Raw genomic sequence first — 21,552 nt, forward strand, 5'->3', positions numbered from 1 at the left:
GTTGGGATTAAGCCTAGAAACATGGTATTTGGCTAGTGAGTTTCTCGGATTAAGCCTGACAATGTTTGCTAAAAGAAATGACCTTGAACCATGGTCAAATTTGTCAAAACCAGTAAATAATTCTTCTGGTTATTCAAAAGTACAAAAAGCATAACATCTGGTGGAAAGGTGTTTCTAGGTCAAAGCTCAACAGATTTTGATCAAAAATGATAAGTGACATTTACCTTTAATCCAGGTCATAACTGCCACTGTTTAGAGCTGAGTGTTAGAACTAATGTTTGTTGTGGAAATTTATTTCAATCGATTGGATGTGCCCACTTTGAATATTAATGTATTTGTTATGAACTTTGATTCTATTTTTCATGAATAGTGAATACCAGATGAGCGATGTAGGCCCATTGAGCCTCTTTATGGAAGATCTTTGTCTCGACATAAGATTTTTCGTAACAAAAGTTTTGTTGTTTTATTTGCAAGGTTTCATTTTGATGTAATATTGTTTTTATAAAAGGTGCTTTAATTGAATCTGTTTTTAACAGAATGGTCGAAAATTTGCAATTAATATAATGGTATACACATGTAACTGTGGTTGTGTATTCTGCATACAGTAATTTCATTTTCACACCAATCTGAGAAAAGTTCCAGGTGCACTTACAGGGGCAGGTATGTATATCAAATTGAGTAGAGTTTATTATTTAATTAGAAATCTTTCTGGTTGTGATATTCCTTGTTTAAAATTTTTCAATGTTAAAAGTTATTGGTACCCAATATGAAACCAGCAATAGTCAAGTATAAAAACTGTATTTTTTAGACAGAATTTATTTTCATATTTACATAGTTCCAAAGCAGTGATGAAGATCACAGGTGTGATTACACAAAGAAATCTTACTGTTATATAGTTCATACTAGATACTGGAGTGATTTTTAAAATTTTCAAGATTTAACAAAATTGGATGTCAATGATTACATACATGTAGAATATTTTTAGCTAGTCTGTTCAAAGATAGTTTGGGGAGGACTTACAAAATCATTCTAGCATTGTCAAGGTAAAGTTCTGCTACAAGCATTGTTATGCAAGATAAAATAATTAGATATATATACTAAGATGCTGATACTTGGTAAAATAGATTATGTGTATTTCAATTTCATTCATTCGGCCAAAGTGAAAAAGTTTTTTTTTTCCTAGTTTCAATTTTGACATGACTTTGTAATTGAAGCTAGATTGAATTTATCTGTAGGTACCAAAATGCACTAAATATAGTATTAATTTGTGAATTAGGATGTTAATTAGCATGAAGATTGGAAAGGTATTTTTGAATGTACAATTCATTATGCAAAAGTGATTTGATTTTTTTTTTTTTTTTTTTTCACACTTTAATTTTCAATTTTGAGGAGTTATACATTAATCAGATGAATGTGATTAGGATCATACATTCCTACTGATATTTGCTGCTGTAAGGAACAAATGCAATAGCTGAGGTAAGCAGTTCTTACACGGTTGATGCTACCTATATACACCTCACTAATTCATTAAAAATCATCCCCATTCAGTATTCTATGATAGGAAATTAGATTTCAGCATTCTCTGTCAGAACACAATGACATTATTTTATGAGATGTTTTGTTATGTTTTTATTGTTTTCTCTGTTCTCCTACCCTACATGGTAAACTGACACAGGTGTCAGAGAAACGGTGTGATCATTTTGTATTTTTGTTATTAGCCATTGTCTTCTCCTACCCTACATGGTAAACTGACACAGGTGTCAGAGAAACGGTGTGATCATTTTGTATTTTTGTTATTAGCCATTGTTTTCTCCTACCCTACATGGTAAACTGACACAGGTGTCAGAGAAACGGTGTGATCGTTTTGTATTTTTGTTATCAACCATTGTTTTCTGGTGTTATATTCATTTTCTTATGTCTGTTATTGAATTTCAAGAGTTGTAAATACATTTTAATGACATTCTTACATTGTAAAGGGAATGCAGTTCTCTTTATTCATATTAATAATAGTTTTTACTCCAGAATGCTTTTTTACCATTTGACAATAATAAAGCTTATATTGAATTATTCAAGTTGTGTTCATTTCTTTGTATAATGTTAAATCATTCATTTTTGTGGGGGTTTTATTTTCATTATTTCTGAAAACACTTTTAATCTACAAATTCACATAAGTAGACTTCTAGAGCTATAACTATCAACAAAGTCAAGTGTTCACAAAACACATTTTTTCTGATTTTTCATATATTTATTATTAGATTTTTATTTTGGAAAAGCATCAAAGTTGAACCCCATGGCCTATAAATTTCAGTTCACTTGAGACAAAGTTGAGCCCCATGGCCTATAAATTTTAGTTCACTTGAGACAAAGTTGAGCCCCATGGCCTATAAATTTTAGTTCACTTGAGACAAAGTTGAGCCCCATGGCCTATAAATTTTAGTTCACTTGAGACAAAGTTGAGCCCCATGGCCAAAGTTGAGCCCCATGGCCTATAAACTTTAGTTCACTTGAGACAAAGTTGAGCCCCATGGCCTTGTAAATTTTAGTTCACTTGAGACAAAATTGAGCCCCATGGCCTATAAATTTTAGTTCACTTGAGACAAAGTTGAGCCCCATGGCCTATAAATTTTAGTTCACTTGAGACAAAGTTGAGCCCCATGGCCTATAAACTTTAGTTCACTTGAGACAAAGTTGAGCCCCATGGCCTATAAATTTTAGTTCACTTGAAACAAAGTTGAGCCCCATGGCCTATAAATTTTAGTTCACCTGAGATAAAGTTGAGCCCCATGGCCTATAAACTTTAGTTCACTTGAGACAAAGTTTCATAATAACATGTTGCATCATGTGTTGTGTGGCCATAAACTTTTAAACATTTTCAACTTCTTTTCATAAAACTCTGAACTGAATTCAATGAAATTATGTAGAAACCTTCCCTGGCCTAATATGAGCAAAAATTATATGGTCCCCAACCCACAGGAGCCCGAGGGATGAGGCCAAAAGTGTCACATTGACTTGGATTTCAAAAATCTTCAACATCCAGCTATTGTAGAATCAAATGCTCTTCAAGGAGGGAAGAGTCATAAGGTGCTTTACCAAAATTGGCATACAAATATTGATCCTCGCTGACCTCTGGGGCTGATGGGCAGGGCCAAAAGGAGTCGTATTGACTCAGATTTTAAAAATATTCTCATCACCCCAGGTATGGTAGAAGCAAATGGTCTTCATGGATGGAAGCATCTAAAGGTGCTTTACAAAAATTGTGAATTTCATGGCCCCAGGGCCTTGCATTTCCCTGTGAGGAAGGGGTAAGTTACTTTAGTTCATATAGGAAAACTAGATTTTGGAGCATGATTTGTTAATTTCCATTGTAAATTTTCAAACTTGGTCAGGATTATGAGAGGATAACGGCTTGATGGTGTGCATATATTGACCCTGACTGACCCTCAGGGGCTGATTGGATGTAGATATAAGCAATTTAACCGAGTTGTTTAAGACAAATATGTGAAAAGCACCTTTCAGGTAAATTCAAAATTTAATACAAAAACACAAAATAATGAAGTAGGACCCATCAATGATGCTACAGGCAAACAAGTAACTAATGAGATCGTGGATATGTGACTCAGGTTTAGCAATGACTTTACAAGTAAAATCATGTAGATATTCAGCTAATTGGTATATCATTGCTGAATGTGAAGATCACCCCAATCAGAAGAACAATAATCCTGCTGCAGAAAGTTTACAGTCAGCTTTGGACAAATTGTATGATTGTGCTAGTATTGTCATTTCTCACTGATGAAGAAAATACACAACCACATAGAAAAGTTGTGACCCTTTGCTACCTCTTAAAGATTCTGATGTTTCTCCTCATCTATTATGGTGCCAAGATTTTAGTTAAAGTCTCACATTAAAATGTCCAGGAATAAGTAGGTCATTATGTCTTTTCAGAAAGGTCAAAACATTGCTGGTTGCTAACAAATCAAACACAGAAATAACAAGAGTCACACAGGGCCTGTATCACTCATCTGGTATCCTAGGTCCTATTCCTCCTCCCCAAGGGCTTAAATATACTGTTTGTATAAAACTCAGTTTGCCTTCACTCAAGGATGATTCAGATCAATTCTGGACAATATTGAATAATCCCAACACAGGAAGGATTTTTATGACTTTGCTCTGTTTCCAATATATAGTGCCAACCCTCTCACTCCAGGGGCAGAAACCCAATGTTCATACAAAACTGAACCCAAGCATGTTTCAGATCAAATTGTGACAGAACCTGTGCATTCCTACCTATGAAGAACTATTTTAAAGGTTTGCCATGTTTCCCCTTTTTGTGTCGTGCCTCTCTCACCCCAAGGCCCGAGATCCACTGTTTATACAAAACTGATTCCTCATAAAAAAAAGGGAAGAAACTGCAAGGAATTATGAAAATGTTGAAAATAATTAATAACTGTTCCATGTTGTAGTCACAACAACAGTGAAATATTCTACTGCATATATTATCTTTATTAGAATTGTACAAAACCTCTTTGTCTTGGAGACATAAACCGTAAAACATCTTTTTATACTAATTAAACGTGGTTTCATAAGTGATCAATCAGCGTCATTTAGCACCAACTGGAAGTCCTTGCGTCATTGGCAATTTTTTAGACAAAGACGACATTTTTTACAAAAGGGTGTTAATAGTCTTGTTTTGGAACTTATCAAGCGAGTTGTCAGGATTGCGTTAAAATCAGATGTTCCCGTATCTCTAAAATCAAATCATTTTACAATAACATATGTAGGCCTACTCTTTTGTCACACAAACTGTATATCAAAGTTTCAACATGCCCATCCAGTCGGCATTCGTGACAATTTCCAAATCAATTTCGATCAAGAATCACCAAATCGATTGTGAATCAAATAATCGATTTCTCATACGTCACTATAAATGGTCAGTAACTTAGTTTGTTGGTCCAGTAACCATTTATCTACACTCTTAAACTAAGAAGCATTTTGTTTTCGTCTAACAGCAGTACTAATTTAATTACATACGTAATTATACATGTACATATTTTTATTTTCACACAAAGACAGTACTAATTTAGTTACATACGTAATTATGAACAATTTTCCACATAATCTAACAGCTTTTACTTATTAACCGGAAGTTATATAATCTTCACTCTAAATTTGTATTGAAAGGTTTTATTCACTTCGTGTTTCTAATGTACAATCATTAACGAACTCGCCATAAGCTCAATATCTCTCTACACGGGCCAAACGGTTTTACTCCTATTTCGACGAGCACGTGAAAAGCTGGTACTATTACAGGCCTAACATAGTGTTTGTGATACGTCGTCAGACGATCTCGTCACACCTAAGTAGGTTACACCACGTGCAAGTGACCATGGGAGGTGATTATCTACGACAATTTAACTGATGTAGAGAAAACAAGTAGTATTGCAAAATTTATATACCATTAATATGGTGTTGACAAATCGGAAATATCCATGTTTTATTGAAATATGTGATGATTACACTTCATTTTTGATGTCAATGTTCAATTTTTCTTAAAAAAATAACACTAACCGTATCATATAAATACAGAACAATAAGATAAATTGTGTAGCCTATGGAAGTACATACAATTTTCTTAATTACATCACATTGAAACACGCACGTGCGAATTTATTATTGTATTTATTGCGATAATAAACTAATTGAATTGTACTTGACAACCAAGCAACAGGTCACATGGCGTTGCTTTATGATTGAGATTATCTTCAGAAACTACTAGTACATCCGAGTATTCTACACTAATCTAGAACAACATACATGGGCGTGTAACTCAATCCGACCAAGAAGTCAATGCACGTGTCATATGGCGCCCAAGGTATTTAGTATAAAGCAACATTTTTATTCAATAAATGCAAAAATATAACACATATATATATTACACGTGGGAAGGTGAAAACAACCCTAGAGCTGATAATTATCTTTTAAGGGATTTGCGCTGACCAGTTTATGACATTATCAGTTCACTAGCTCGAATTCTGAACGCTAAATCGATTTCGAAAATTTGATCTATAACAAAGAGCACAGAGGTTAATTCAGGAAGTCAACTGGACACTACCAGGCGTCACTATGTTATTTTCTGATAATGTCAATCAGGAATATAGCTTGTTCAAGCCTGGATCTTCATCAGAATCTACTCCACATTGAGATTAATATTGCTTCATTATTTAAGCTTAATTACACAGAAAACTACCAAATTGTCAAAAAAAAAAAAATAGTATCGTAACTACCAGGGTACCTAATGTGTTAGTAATATTGGGAATGAGAATAGATTTTATTCATTTTCTCTGTAACGGATATATCTATCCCTTTGTAGAGCGTGACCTTTATAACAGACACACTGCGCAGTTCGAGAGTTTTTTTTAATTCTAAATTTCACATTCTCGGTTCAGCGGAAGGGCAGCATTGAAAACCTTTTAATGAGATAACTGGCTTTAGAACGATGTATGTTTGTTTTGAAAAAAAAAGAAACGTGTGACAATTCATCTAACTTTATTTCTTATTATATGTATGTGTGTGTCTAAGATTTCCTTCATATATTTTTGACCTATCATTATATTCATTCGAATATTTTTGACAGTCTGCCAATCGATAAATACTAATATTTGTTTTTAAGATATAACATTCTGTTGTGTTTACAATCGATAAATGCTGATAACTTGGCATATTCTGTCCATTTATTACATAGTGCTCCCGGGTCACATCTAAAATCGGTCACAAATGCATCAGAGGAATCCTTCATGATGGATTGAACCGACCTGCGCGATACTGACCATGCCGTTCACTTGGGTGTCTCCCCGAGAGCTGCTGGGACGATTGGAAATTCAGTCCGACAAGTTCCTTACATGTATATTCCTCAAGGACTCTAGGGCAAACTCACTTTTAAGTTATTACAAGAAAAAAAACCTGCAGCCACATTCATCGGCTGGTAGCCGTTTACAGGTACATGATTCCGGAAACATTGCTATTTTTAGTCCAAGACGTAGAAACAAGGGGATTTAAACGTCCTGTCTGATCGAAGGCTACCTGTTACCACTGTAGAACGTCTACCTGTCTCACGTGCGCCAGGTGCGGCACGTGCAAAATATGCATTGGACTTTTCCATCCACTCGTTTATATAGCAGTGATAAATATATATTTCAATAATTTATTTTTAAAAAAACCCAGTGATTACTAGATGACAAGACATATCGATTGGCAATCGCATTTTAAGAATCTACGTGTAAATATTATATCGGTTACCCTTAATATGATATTAGATTAAGTTTTTGTTGAAATGACCGTATTTTCATTTTTTTAATGTATGAACATCACACCCACGTTTCCCGTATTTTATGAGTTGGTTTACCAAAAGGAAATCACACATAATTTTACTAATTTGCTTGATTTAAGCACAAATGGTTTTACTCGACTAAGAGTGTTTATTGAAGTAAAAAAAAAACCACTCGATTTACTCTTGCAACTTTTTACTGTGCCAACAATAAAAGAACAGGTAAAACACGCTACATCTGTCACTTCATTATATTAGTATCATCACGTGGACTGTTGTAGAGAATTTCAATCGTATATCTCACAATGACAAAAATATGTCTATCCAGTATTCATAGGGAAAAAGCATGCAAAACTTGAATATAAAAAAAAGAAGACGAAAATACACACACACACTCAAAAAGAAAATTTGACAAATAAAGTCACTTTTGCTAAGCACAGACAATATGTATCCTTCACATGCATTCACGAAAAAAACGCGGAAATACTTTACCACGAAATATGTTGTTTCAGAGAACAAATTTGAAATTGCTGAGCAACTAATTAACGACAGTGTAGAAGTAAATTTCAAACTGAATGGTCGGAAATAATTTTAGAAAATCATAAATTATGTGAATCCTAATGAAGCACGTTTTGATTTGTAACATAAAACACAGTCGAGAATGTCGCCAAAAATGTCTTCATAAAATAGGGAAGTGACTTCAAGGAATTATGAAAATGTTGAAAAGAGTTAGTGTTTCATCTATTTTTGTCTCTGACGGAAAAAATCACTGACTTCGTTCCAATCGATTTTTACAACGATAAATTAACATTTTGGAAATAAAGTCACAAAAACGTTGAATTATGCTATCGCGTACAGTATCATCCTATTAGAAATGTATCAAGGAAACACTCATTATAAGTTCCTGTATTCAAATTAAAAAAAAAAAACCATATTTAAAACGCCGAATACACAATTATTGTTCTTCAAAAATGTCAACAAGAAATGATGAAAAAATACATCAATGATAAACTCAAAATGTCTACATATCATAAAATTAATAACCCATACATCATTCTACAACATACTTTTATATAACAATATTTACACCGTCATAATTGATATAAAAAATCAATAAAAAGACTCAGATTTTGAACTTGTCTCCCATTAACTATTGTGTCTTACAGTTGACATTCGGGACAGTTTATATATAGACTTTAAATTGTTTCTACTATAATGTTGGAACTGTTGCTTTGCTTATCCTTTTCTTTCTCTGAATTATTTGTAAAATATCAATAACCCTGTTTCACATACTGAACATTTTTTGAGTTGATTTATAAATGTAGCCAGCGAATAGTTTCTCACAGACATGATTGTAGCCAGCGAATAGTTTCTCTCAGACATGATTTTAGCCAGCGAATAGTTTCTCACAGACATAATTGTAGCCAGCGAATAGTTTCTCTCAGACATGATTGTAGCCAGCGAATAGTTTCTCACAGACATAATTGTAGCCAGCGAATAGTTTCTCACAGACATAATTTTAGCCAGCGAATAGTTTCTCACAGACATGATTGTAGCCAGCGAATAATTTCTCACAGACATAATTGTAACCAGCGAATAGTTTCTCTCAGACATAATTGTAGCCAGCGAATAGTTTCTCACAGACATGATTGTAGCCAGCGAATAGTTTCTCACAGACATAATTGTAGCCAGCGAATAGTTTCTCACAGACATAATTTTAGCCAGCGAATAGTTTCTCACAGACATGATTGTAGCCAGCGAATAGTTTCTCTCAGACATGATTGTAGCCAGCGAATAGTTTCTCACAGACATAATTGTAGCCAGCGAATAGTTTCTCACAGACATAATTTTAGCCAGCGAATAGTTTCTCACAGACATGATTGTAGCCAGCGAATTGTTTCTCACAGACATAATTGTAACCAGCGAATAGTTTCTCTCAGACATAATTGTAGCCAGCGAATAGTTTCTCTCAGACATAATTGTAGCCAGCGAATAGTTTCTCACAGACATAATTGTAACCAGCGAATAATTTCTCACAGACAATTGTAACCAGCGAATAGTTTCTCACAGACACAATTGTAACCAGCGAATAGTTTCTCTCAGACATAATTGTAGCCAGCGAATAGTTTCTCACAGACATAATTGTAGCCAGCGAATAGTTTCTCACAGACAATTGTAACTAGCGAATAGTTTCTCTCAGACATAATTGTAGCCAGCGAATAGTTTCTCACAGACATAATTGTAGCCAGCGAATAGTTTCTCACAGACATAATTGTAGCCAGCGAATAGTTTCTCACAGACAATTGTAACCAGCGAATAGTTTCTCTCAGACATAATTGTAGCCAGCGAATAGTTTCTCACAGACATAATTGTAGCCAGCGAATAGTTTCTCACAGACATAATTGTAGCCAGCAAATAGTTTCTCACAGACATAATTGTAGCCAGTGAATAGTTTCTCACAGACATAATTTTAGCCAGCGAATAGTTTCTCACAGACATAATTGTAGCCAGCGAATAGCTTCTCACAGACATAATTGTTGCCAGCGAATAGTTTCTCTCAGACATAATTGTAGCCAGAGTTTCTCTCAGACATAATTGTAGCCAGCGAATAGTTTCTCACAGACATAATTGTAGCCAGCGAATAGTTTCTCACAGACATAATTGTAGCCAGCGAATAGTTTCTCACGGACATAATTGTAGCCAGCGAATAGCTTCTCACAGACATAATTGTAACCAGCGAATAGTTTCTCACAGACATAATTGTAGCCAGAGTTTCTCACAGACATAATTGTAGCCAGCGAATAGTTTCTCACAGACATAATTGTAGCCAGCGAATAGCTTCTCACAGACAATTGTAACTAGTGAATAATTTCTCACACATAATTGTACAGCAGTTGTAGCGAGGCCTTCATTCAATGCAGCTTCTCTACAGCATTGTAATTGTAAAAAGACCAGCATATATAAAGATTATAAAGATTTTAATCTCACTTGGCAAGTTTCCGGAATATATCGTCGCAAAGGTATATAAAACAAATCGCGAGAAAAGAATCATGCACATTATGGAAATAGATTAATAAACAAGAAAAAGAAAACATGCGAATTTTAGTTTCTCACAGACATAACGCCACTGGCCAGCGAATAGTTTCTCACAGACATAATTGTAGCCAGCGAATAGCTTCTCACAGACATAATTGTAGCCAGCGAATAGTTTCTCTCAGACATAATTGTAGCCAGAGTTTCTCACAGACATAATTGTAGCCAGCGAATAGTTTCTCACAGACATAATTGTAGCCAGCGAATAGTTTCTCACAGACATAATTGTAGCCAGCGAATAGTTTCTCACGGACATAATTGTAGCCGGCGAATAGCTTCTCACAGACATAATTGTAACCAGCGACTAGTTTCTCACAGACATAATTGTAGCCAGAGTTTCTCACAGACATAATTGTAGCCAGCGAATAGTTTCTCACAGACATAATTGTAGCCAGCGAATAGCTTCTCACAGACATAATTGTAGCCAGAGTTTCTCACAGACATAATTGTAGCCAGCGAATAGCTTCTCACAGACATAATTGTAGCCAGTATTGTTGTTTCAAGAAATTCACTTTTGTAGTTTCAGTTCAATGATTGTGAATCAGAAAATCATATTCCTTATAATATTATCGTTTAAATAACCATTGAAAAAGTATGTATTTTATATGTATATATGTATATGTATAAAAATATCTTAATTAAAATGATATTTTGAACATATTAATTAACACATTTACATTGAATCGAAATTGTTCAAAAACTGATATTCCTGAAATTGGCAAGCAAATATAGGAACTTAATGTGGAATTCCAACAACTTGTAAGAATTGAAAAATTAGTTTATTCTAATTGTCCTTCTTGAATATCTAAAGGTATTTACTTGTGAAATACCGTGAATTTTAATATAATTGAATTAAGATATTTTGACTGATTAAGTAACAAATTGAATCAATTCTGCATTCTGCTCGCGTCGTAATGTATTTATCAAGAGGAAACACATCTTCATTTTTTTATTTAGTGTTTTCTGACAACAAATTCTCCTGTGTCGCTCTCTTTCCTCATGAAATTTTGGCTTCCAAAAAAACAGAGAGAGTTTTCCCTCTGACTTGTACCTGATTCTGTGAAATGGCCTTTACGTGTCATTGAAATACTGTACTGTTTTGATGACGCAATGTCGATTGAGTCGACATGGACACTTGGTATTACATAATCCGAATCCATGCCTGATTTGTCTCCATGGTGCATACCAAAGGAACGCGACCTGCTGCTTGTAGAAGATGTTCGACTGTAGCTCTGCGATGTACTGCAGTTGATTTGTTTGTGTGGGTAGGTAATGCACAGTGACTCGTTGATGGAATGCTGCTGTACTTTTTTCGAGGTTTCATCTACAAAGGATTCTTTTGGTATGTCTTCTTCGATATCATCTATCTCAATGTTTACAGAGCTCGGGCTACAAGCAGAAACGTATCTGTGTAATCCTGAGGAAGGTCCAAACTCGACAAACGAGGATTTCCGACTGCAAGCACCAAGAGGAAGCTCAAAGGTTTTCTGGTGCTCGGTGTTTTGGGGGATAGTAAACGATACTGCTTTTTCTGCTGATGGTGCTATCATAATAGGACTTTTGCTACACTTTGAAATGGCGACATCTTCTTTCATGTTGATTAGTCTAAGGTGGACTACACTTTCATTTACATTGTCTTTGTCTGTGGTCAGGCTACCACTTACAGTCGGAATGGACGGTAGAATCTCATTCGTTGTATGCGCTGGTGAAGGCACCTGAACAGAGGTAGTGGCACGGGAAAACTGAATTATGACCGATTCTGTTTTGTTCTTTTTTATAAAAGAACCTGCACATAAAAACGCAAGAGGCTGCACCGCATAGGTTATAGTATCGCATATCAATGCAAACGTTAAAATCAACGGATAATAGCTAAAAACTATTCCAAAAAGTCGCATCAGTGATGCAAATATACACAAGGACGATAATGGTATTGCGATGCGCGCGATGGGAATGTTAGTTGTTGATACTGACACTTTGGGCGGCAGTGAGGAGGAGACGTCTGTAGATGTAGTCACGCCGTTGTTTCCACTGGCTCGATGTTTTAACCCAGCATTCGTGAAAAAGGTCGCCGAAAGTGATATGCCGAGAATACACGCCCCAGGGATAATATAGGATACAGTCTCAAATGCTATTGTCAACCAATCAAACGGAAGAAGACAAAAATAGACATTGCTCCTAGTGATGTACTTGTCTCCTCGAATGACTGTCAAAGTGGACACCAACACTGAAGTTAAAATACAATGTATGAAAACCTGAAGACCACCAGGATTGGATATTAATTAATCGTTCCGGAAAAGACAACGCCCCGGAAGTCGGTAAAAGTTCACCATATTGACATGATTTTTCCTTATCTTGTTACTGTTTTCAGTTGGTTTTTCGCTGAGATATTTCTGTTTAAAAAGGGAACATGTAACATTTTTTGTTGTTTTTCTCTTCTCTCAATTTTAGATTTAAACCAGAACACAATCCAACACGAAGAACAAAATACCGAATATGTCCAAGGTCACAGATATCATTTTCATTTACACTTCTTTTTGACCAGCAGTAATATAATAATGATATCTGTCCGAAAGTTTCAAAGATTACCTCCACCAATTTTCAACCTCACATGAGTTAAATGTTATTTTAACACTGAAATGATTCCTTATTTAAAAAAGAGCAAAATTAATGTAATAATTTGTCAAAAAGATTCATTGGAAACACAGGAATGTTCGCGAAAAAAATAACCTTAAACCATTTCCATACTCATATATCTAATAAAAAAATTGTAAGACGTATAAATTGATTTTCTGAAATATGAAATCTTCCAGAACAGAATCTATTAGTTGAGATGAAGAACGTTTAGCCCGTTGTACGAGATGAAAATGTATTTAAAGAAAGAACTAAATATCAGATGAGCAATGCAGGTCCATTTGACAAATCGTTTTAAATAGGATGCACATAACATATAAGCAACAGATTTCCAACGCGATCATTGATATAGCAATCTAACTTTTATATTGAATATCATTACATGTTATTTCACACTTTAAATGCAATTTTCTGTTTGTCATTGCCTAAAGATGAAGATTTTTCAGGAAAGTTAAAATTGAAAATTACCATGTGAAATAAACGTGTAGTAATTTGAATCAAATTACATACTCTTATCTTTTACATTTCATGTATATACATGTATACATATATGTATAAGATTTAAAATTTCGTTCAATTTCAACACTTTATGCATATATTGAATAATATATAGAACTTTAAATAAGTTGCCGTTTTTATGGGGTTTTATGAAACGAAATTTCATATGAAATTGAAATAAATCAAACATACATTTTATATCATGTCTCAAAAAAACAACAACATTTTGACAGGTTTTTACTTAACAAGAGTCATTGTGCTTGTATCGGTCACCTGGATATTCCGACTTTTGCTTCGAAGCATTTTTATTAACAATTCTATTTCCTTAAAGGGCGAGAACTTTTAATGCTTCAAGCTAAACTTCAATAAAATACCTTATCTTAACGGAAAAATGAGTGTTTTATACTCTTACCTACGCTCCTCCTGCTCCAGGACCTACCGTTTATACAAAATCGTTTCGCTTTACCCAAGGATACCTCAGACCAAATTGAGACAATGTAGACATTCCAATGGCAAAAATAATGATTTTAAAGAATTTTCTATATTTCCTTTTTTGATATCCATTAATACCAACCATTTTTACAAAACCGATTCCCTTCACCCAATGATGCTTCAGACCGAATGGGAACATTCTTATAGAAGACGTATTTTATAGCAATTTCTCTATTTTTCCTCACTCCCCTCTCTCCACTTTACACAAGGTTGCGTCTAAATAAATCGGGACAGGATCCAAGAATTAACAATGTTCAATTTCCTTTATTGGGCTCCGCCTTTCCTGCCCTAGGGGACCAAGGCCCACCGTTTTACAAAATTAAACCCCTTCACACAAAAGTGTTTCAGACCGAATTGGGAAGAATCCAGGCATCACTGTATAAGAATATATTTTCCTATATTGGGTCCTGTCCCTCATGCAGCACGTGTGCCAGACCCATCATTTAAACAGAATCGAATCCCCTTCACCCAAAGGTGTATTAGACCAAATTTGGACATTTCACTTTTTTCTACAAGAGGATTTTAAAGCATTTGCTAATTTCTCCTTTTTCCAATCGTGAAAAGCGACTAAATTTGGGATATACTATATAGATATATTTCTCTCCTTTCTAGTTTAATTCATTTTAGCTCTTCTTTATATAACTCGAAAGTTCTATCAAAAAGTGTCATTAACTTGTGTGTCTTTTATATAATTTTTTCCTAATGTTATACAAAAGTCGACTTCAGTTCCCCACTATCATAAAGACAGACGAACAGAGTCTCCTTTAAAACATGCGCTCAGGTGTTGATAGGTCGTTAAACAGCATAAAAGTCTAAATTAATATAAAATACCTAAGCATCAGAATTCAACTGTTTCAGAAAAAATCACTACTACTATATACATTTCAATATAAATTAAATATTACCCGAGTACAGGAATATCACGAACAGTACAGTTGAGATGGCATATCTGTGTAATGGAAGTACTCGTCGGCTTATCAAACTAAAGAACCTAAAAAGAGAAACAAAATGTTGCAATAAATGTCAATGTTCTTCAGAAATTATGCTAACATATTAATTACTATTATTTTACATAATAAAGCATCAAATAAAGCGAAATTCAGCGATATACTGTGTTGTTTACAAATTAAAGGTGTTGTGACCTGAGCTCCACTTCAGCCTAACTAGATACAGTCGAGAGATTCGCTTATCAAATGGGCCTCACGTTATGAAAGCAAGATACATGGGACTTGTCATGTATTTTTTTCTACTTTATCGTTACTCGGAAATGTACCATGTAAAGCGCTTCAGGGATCATGAATGTAGCCAGCATCTTAAAGTAATGATGCGACCAGTTTTATAAATTTAACAGGCCACACTATCCAGACTAGTTTCATGATCATAACCTTACCCAAACTAGATTCTTTAGGTTTCGCGTTATTAAAATTACGATGTCTGATCGAAAAATTGTGATCCTCACATTTAAGAGTTTGGCGGACATATTGCATTATTTTTCAACACAATCCACTTCAGAATCTTTACACTTTTGCCAGTGATGTACTACGTGTCATTGATTATCTACCATCAGAATACCATCAGCATCTCAGAAAATCGAGTCTATATCCTTCCCAGCTCATGGAACAGTCTATGCCTTCTTTTCGGTGGTGAACTAGGGTGCTTCCAATAGACTATTGTTTGGCCTATGGCGTGAATGATTGACCTACGTTTCACCCATAGTACAAACCTCTGCAGAATGTTAACAGGATATGCCTCTAAAAGGTTCAGATTAGCACTTAGCATGCGACAAAGTCTGGTGTGCTGCTGATCAACTGTGAGAAGTCTCGATACCCAAAGGACTGAGAACTGTCTCAATGAAAGATCTTCTGTAAGAATGGAATGCACAGTTTCGTGTTTCCCAACTGTACTTGCTATATATATATATATCTGTAACGCGTCTGTCAGTCATAACAATACCATGGATTTATGGTTCATTTCTGAGGTTGCAGCAGGAACAGGCCTTCTAAGACAAGCGTCATACCAAATGCTCTGACTGCCACCCTTAAAGTCCGCCACCCAATTTTTCATTTTAACATATGGAGGGGCATCATTCCCTGGTATTGCTATTGTATCGGTATGGATATCCTGCTAGACCTTTCTTATGTAAATATTGAATCACTGCTCTTTCAGCGATTTTGTCTATTTTGCAAAAGTCTTGTTTACTTTGGAGTACTGCCTCTTCGACATAAACTGGCCAAATGACACCTTTCCTTCGGGAACACAGCCTTATAAAGTCAGGGAATACCTGAAAAAGGACATCCCCGCTTCACTTCTTAAATACAATGCTTACAGCTTATTAATAGCAGTTACTTGGGTATCAATTTATCGTTATTAGTAAACATGGGCCTCCCTTTATAAAAACTAGTTTCATTTGCATCAATTTTTCCAAACTGACGAAGTGACGTAAGTATCAATTTATCGAATTGTTTCATCTAAATTGGTTTTTAAAAAACACACATTTCCTGATTCATTACATTATCTGAACCACCAAAGTAGTTTTCTACGACATTTCATCTGATGTATAAACATCAATGTTATACCACACGTGGTTTAACATTTAGTACGTTTTGATTGGCTGACAGCATAAATTTTCACCTAAAAGGCGCTTCACAAACTCACGGAAATTAAAACGCGCAATTAGTAGTTCACGATTTTTTAATTTGATTCTTATTTGGGTTTTTTTCTTTGAAGGTGCAAACCAATCTAATTCTAGTTATAATTTGTTATGAGTAACAATGTCCTCATGTTTTCTTGAAATATTAGCGGTATTTCACTACAGGTTATATCATTACGTCCCAACCGATAACATTACCAAAACACATGTGGGTAGAGAATAGGTCGAATCAAATTTTGGAAGAGTTTTTTATTGCGATAGAAAGGGGTCACACGGACTCGTCGTACGGTATTTTTTCGCTCGAATTTTCAAAAGTTACAAATCACGAGTTTGACCATATTCTACAACTGCTTGTTGTGAAACCTTTATACCAATCATAAAAAACTAGTATAGTGGTGACCATTTTACCGAGATAAGTAAGTAGAACAAATTCACCTTTTTATGAATTGACCGTATTTTCAATTTTGTATGTAATCTAACATTATTGTATTTCTGTTACTTTACAATTTAATTTTCTACAGTATACACTTCAGTTGTAAGAATAAATTCCTTATCCTAAAGTTACAAGGGTCAAAGATCAGCGTAATCTTACATAAGGGTTTTTGAAAAGAATAATTGTGATCTATATACATATCAAATTGTTTTTGATGATTTGGTCATAATTTTCACACCAATCCCTTTTCAATCGGATCGGGGAGTGATGATGGTGTGAATGTGACAGAGGAGGTCTGGTCGAGAGCGGACTTTGGCAACAGTGTATGGGCGAGTGCGAAACTGCGTATGTTTGTAATGCGTCATAGGTATTGTCACTGTTAATAGATTATTGCAACAAGATGGAGTCATCATTAATTTATGTTCAAAACGTTAGAGAATCTCACCTAAATCTAGACAGTGTCATTAAATACGATGATCTCTCCAAAACTGAAACTTTCAAGGACTATTGTTTTAACATTCAACGGTTAGCGATACCAATGCTGCCATATTGATTGTTCTCTTAGCAATATTGGAATTACATTAGATAGCACATTATCTGCTTACTTAATCATAAAAGTCTGTTGTTTCCGATCTGATTAGTTCCAAATTACTGAGAGAGGGTTCGAGTGCTTTATCTGCACAGCCCCCTAATCTATCTTTCTAATACATTCCTTAGTATCAACACACATATATGAACACTAGCTGACGTAATAAGTATTTTCAAAAAGGGTGATGAATCGTTAACGACTTAATACAAGTTAGACTTTTATTCAATATACTAGATAAATTTAAGAAAATATGTGCATTTAATGAATTGATTTGACTTTATAAGGGGTATAAAACTTTAAAACAACACTAGTCTGGATTTATTCCTGATAACTGCCTTTAACAAATAAAGTAACGAAACAGGTATTATAAACAAGTATTATATGAAAGGGAAAGGTAAGTAGTTTTCTGTGATATCATTCAGTAAGGTTTGGTATAAAGGGTTTATTTACAAATTAAAAACGGCTAACAACTTGTTCATGATGGAAAATATTCTATCATGGTTAGGTATACCCCAAACATCTATTACAAGGCTTCTGTTATATTTGATAGGTATAAATGATGTTGTTTTAGGTCATAATTTCAGCTTTTTACGGATCACACATCAATCCAATGCAGGCAAAATATGATATGAACCATTATCTTACGTAAATTCCAGTTTGGGCCAATAGATAGTTAATTACATAAAATCCAAGTAAACCTGTTTTGAGTACTTAAAAGAAATAGTAAATGTATCAAAAATAATTATAAATAACACCTTAATCTTAATTTCAAAATGTGTGGTTTTCTTTTAACCTTTCTTGGAATCCTCATAAAGACACTGCTGTTTATATCTATGTCCATTAGCTTAACAGACTTGAGAAAACTTCTGTTGAAAAAGATTATCTTCATTCGATGTACACATCATTTATTAGGCCGTCAATTAGAGTATGCAGAAATAGTCTGGGACAGTGTACTAAAATACTTATTGAGATGGTATTCAAACAGGAGCAACCAGAATTGTCAACAAATATTTCAGTGTAGTCCGTTTAAAAATACCGGTTGAGTAAAAATGTTTGTAATTCTCTATATTGTCCTTGTGGTCCTATTCTTCAGAATTAAGGGGATTATCTTACGTTTTGTATTTGATTTTCTGTACACCGCTAACAATACATTGCGCCTGTCTTTATCAAATAGTACTTGCACAATATTGAATCTTTAATTTGGTGATATGAACAACTCAATGATAATGGATCCTAACAAAGAGATTTAGTTCAGACTTACTGAAATAGATGTACAGACAAGAAAATTATAAATTTTTCGGGGCAATCTGCCCATTTACCAACACACAAAATTTACATAACGCACATAGAACATGAAACGAAACCAGGATAATTGTAAAATAACGCGAAGAGAGGAATTACTTATTTTCAAAATCCTTAATAAACATTGTTTATTGAAAAACTTTCGTGAAAACAAACTCTTAGAGCTAAAACGCTGTTCAAGGTGCGTCGGCATTTCCTTTGCATCATTTTCATTATCGAAACAACAGTTTGTATTCTGGGGGTCATTGACGGAGCAAGTGGGTGAATTTCACAGGTAGGATATTAATAGATTATCACACATCGATCCAGCTAACACATCATATGTACTACTTATGTGGTTGAACACATTTAATAGAACAACTTTCAAATGCTTTGTATATTGAAAAAAAAAGATGTAGTTGTATATTCCACAATAATCTTCCATCAGAAACAATTTTTTGAAATTCATTTTCGTGTCGCTTATTCCGAAACCGAACATTATATGGCCATGAAGTGTTCGGTTTATGGATTCAAAACCGACCGCATAAAGAAAATAACAATTAGCAAATTTAAAACCATTAAAGACTTTCAGACATAAAACACTGCAAAAATAACTATCAATAATCTTATATTGTTTATGATATCAGACGATGTACCAAAACTCTTCAACTTAGACTATATACTATAAACTAACGCTCGCATCACCTTGAAGGTACAAGGTCCCAGCGTCCATAAATCATAAAGGCAAAATATCTTACTGTTCCAAGACCAACAACAGAAGGAGTAGTCTGTTTGCCGAGCTGGAGGTCTGCAGTACCAGATTATAATAAATACATCCATCATGACTTATCTTCCCAATCTCTCTCACAACCGTAATTCCTGCTGGGACGATGAAGAGGATACCGTTCAGTGTGCCGCATAAGACCATGCATTTCACCAGTAGTGCTGAAAAACAAAACATCTGTTAATCTGATAGTTTTCTATTGTTGTTTCTCGATTACCTTTACTTAATATCTCACTATAGTTATCACTATCATAATGGTACACGTCATTGTCTTCCCGCGAAACGTATGTACGAGGAATGTCCGAGAGGTTTTCTTGGCTGCCTGATTTTAACAACACTTCGTTTCAAAATCAGGCTTTTCTCCTAATTGTGTCTTCTGTTATTGGCAAGATTTCATTTTATATAAGATATTTTCTGTTGGCAAAAAATACTAAATGTAATGTTTACAAGCTTCTCCGAACGGCTCATTCAAAACCGTTAAAGTGACCCCCTTTAAATATCAGTGTCCTAGTTGTGCTTTTTGCTACGTTTTTACTTTTTTTTCGGTCGCCAACTTGACAGCGTTCGAACTGATGTGTACAAAAAATGTACTCGCATGCTAGTGCCCTGGTCGTGCCTTTTTTCACTTCGAGATTTCTGATTTATTATTTAAACAAATATTCAGTTATACAAACATTATTGTTTAAAAGTGTTAAATATCGGCAGTAATAGACACAGACAATCAACCTACATCAAAAATGTTATATTCACTTGACAACAGCAGAACGCAGAGCAATGTTTCACTTCGCGGCTCCTTGTTTTTATATATATGTATTTGTGTAACAATTGTGACATATATACGTACCTCGGATTTTTCCCCCGAGATTGATAACAACTAAGGTGTATAGACATTTATAATCTCTCCATACTTACAGTCAGGGTAAAATATTTGGAATTTCTTACCGCTCACAGTATTAAGTTTCTTTGTGTAGATACTGTACAACAGTGTCATGTTGCTCCATTCTGATATAACAAAACTAAGGAACAAAAAACTGGCAAGGATATAGATCCACGGCTCCATCGTATTTGGGTCCTGGAATATATCAAAACAATTGGTATAATAGATATATTATCATGAAATATTGGTAAAAGCGAAACATACTACAAATATGTTGAATTGTATTTGTTACTTATAGTAATTGAAAATGTAGTCAATAACTCAAGTACCGTTTCATAAAAATGTGGTATTCTAAATGTTTTCCTCTATTAATGTGGCTGTTATGTGTTTCTCATTCGTAATGAAATAATCATAAGTATCAATTAGCTATATGAGGACAACAGTATACTAACGTTGTCTTTTTCCGAGTCAGCTAAATGTTTGGTCCCCATCCCTTCTGATAACGCATGTGGTCAGGTCTTCTCTAGTTCAGCAAATGGCTTATGAACTAAATCGTAGTCTTACATCACTGAGCGTCGTCTTTGAATCAGAGGTGTTATAACCATAAAGTCGATTATTAGAACATCCGTTTACCGTATGAAGGTTATTCTGTGGCTCAAAATGTGATTACACAAACGCTCGTTGGTGAGATACTGTGGGAGAAGTCGCGAAGACGGAAAACCTGTAAATTACTAGTCAACCATTTATCACAATACTACGCTAAGGGTGCATTATACTCGTTTGAGGTTGGGGGTAAAGAACCTGTGTATCGAGTAAAATGAAAAGACAAATATATAAATAAATAAATAAGGCATCGCAATCGATACACATTCCTTTGTGGTTCCGTTTTTATTTAAGTGCAAT

The 21,552-nt window shown here is 34.6% G+C and overlaps 1 protein-coding gene across 1 annotated transcript; it reads right to left on the minus strand.

Annotated features, from left to right (window-relative positions):
• Positions 1-11,367: 11,367 nt before the first annotated feature.
• Positions 11,368-21,140, minus strand: LOC132550983 (uncharacterized). The gene is made up of 6 exons (XM_060215084.1): positions 21,102-21,140; positions 20,715-20,844; positions 19,747-19,933; positions 14,941-15,026; positions 11,982-12,638; positions 11,368-11,948 (listed from the first exon to the last, which is right to left on the minus strand). Exons 1-6 carry the CDS (start codon positions 21,138-21,140, stop codon positions 11,368-11,370), a joined length of 1,680 nt encoding a protein of 559 aa, XP_060071067.1.
• Positions 21,141-21,552: the final 412 nt, after the last annotated feature.

The sequence above is a fragment of the Ylistrum balloti genome, unplaced genomic scaffold, assembly GCF_031769215.1.
Source record: "Ylistrum balloti isolate Yb309-2 unplaced genomic scaffold, AGI_CSIRO_Ybal_v1 Utg370160, whole genome shotgun sequence".
Lineage (NCBI taxonomy): Eukaryota > Metazoa > Mollusca > Bivalvia > Pectinida > Pectinidae > Ylistrum > Ylistrum balloti.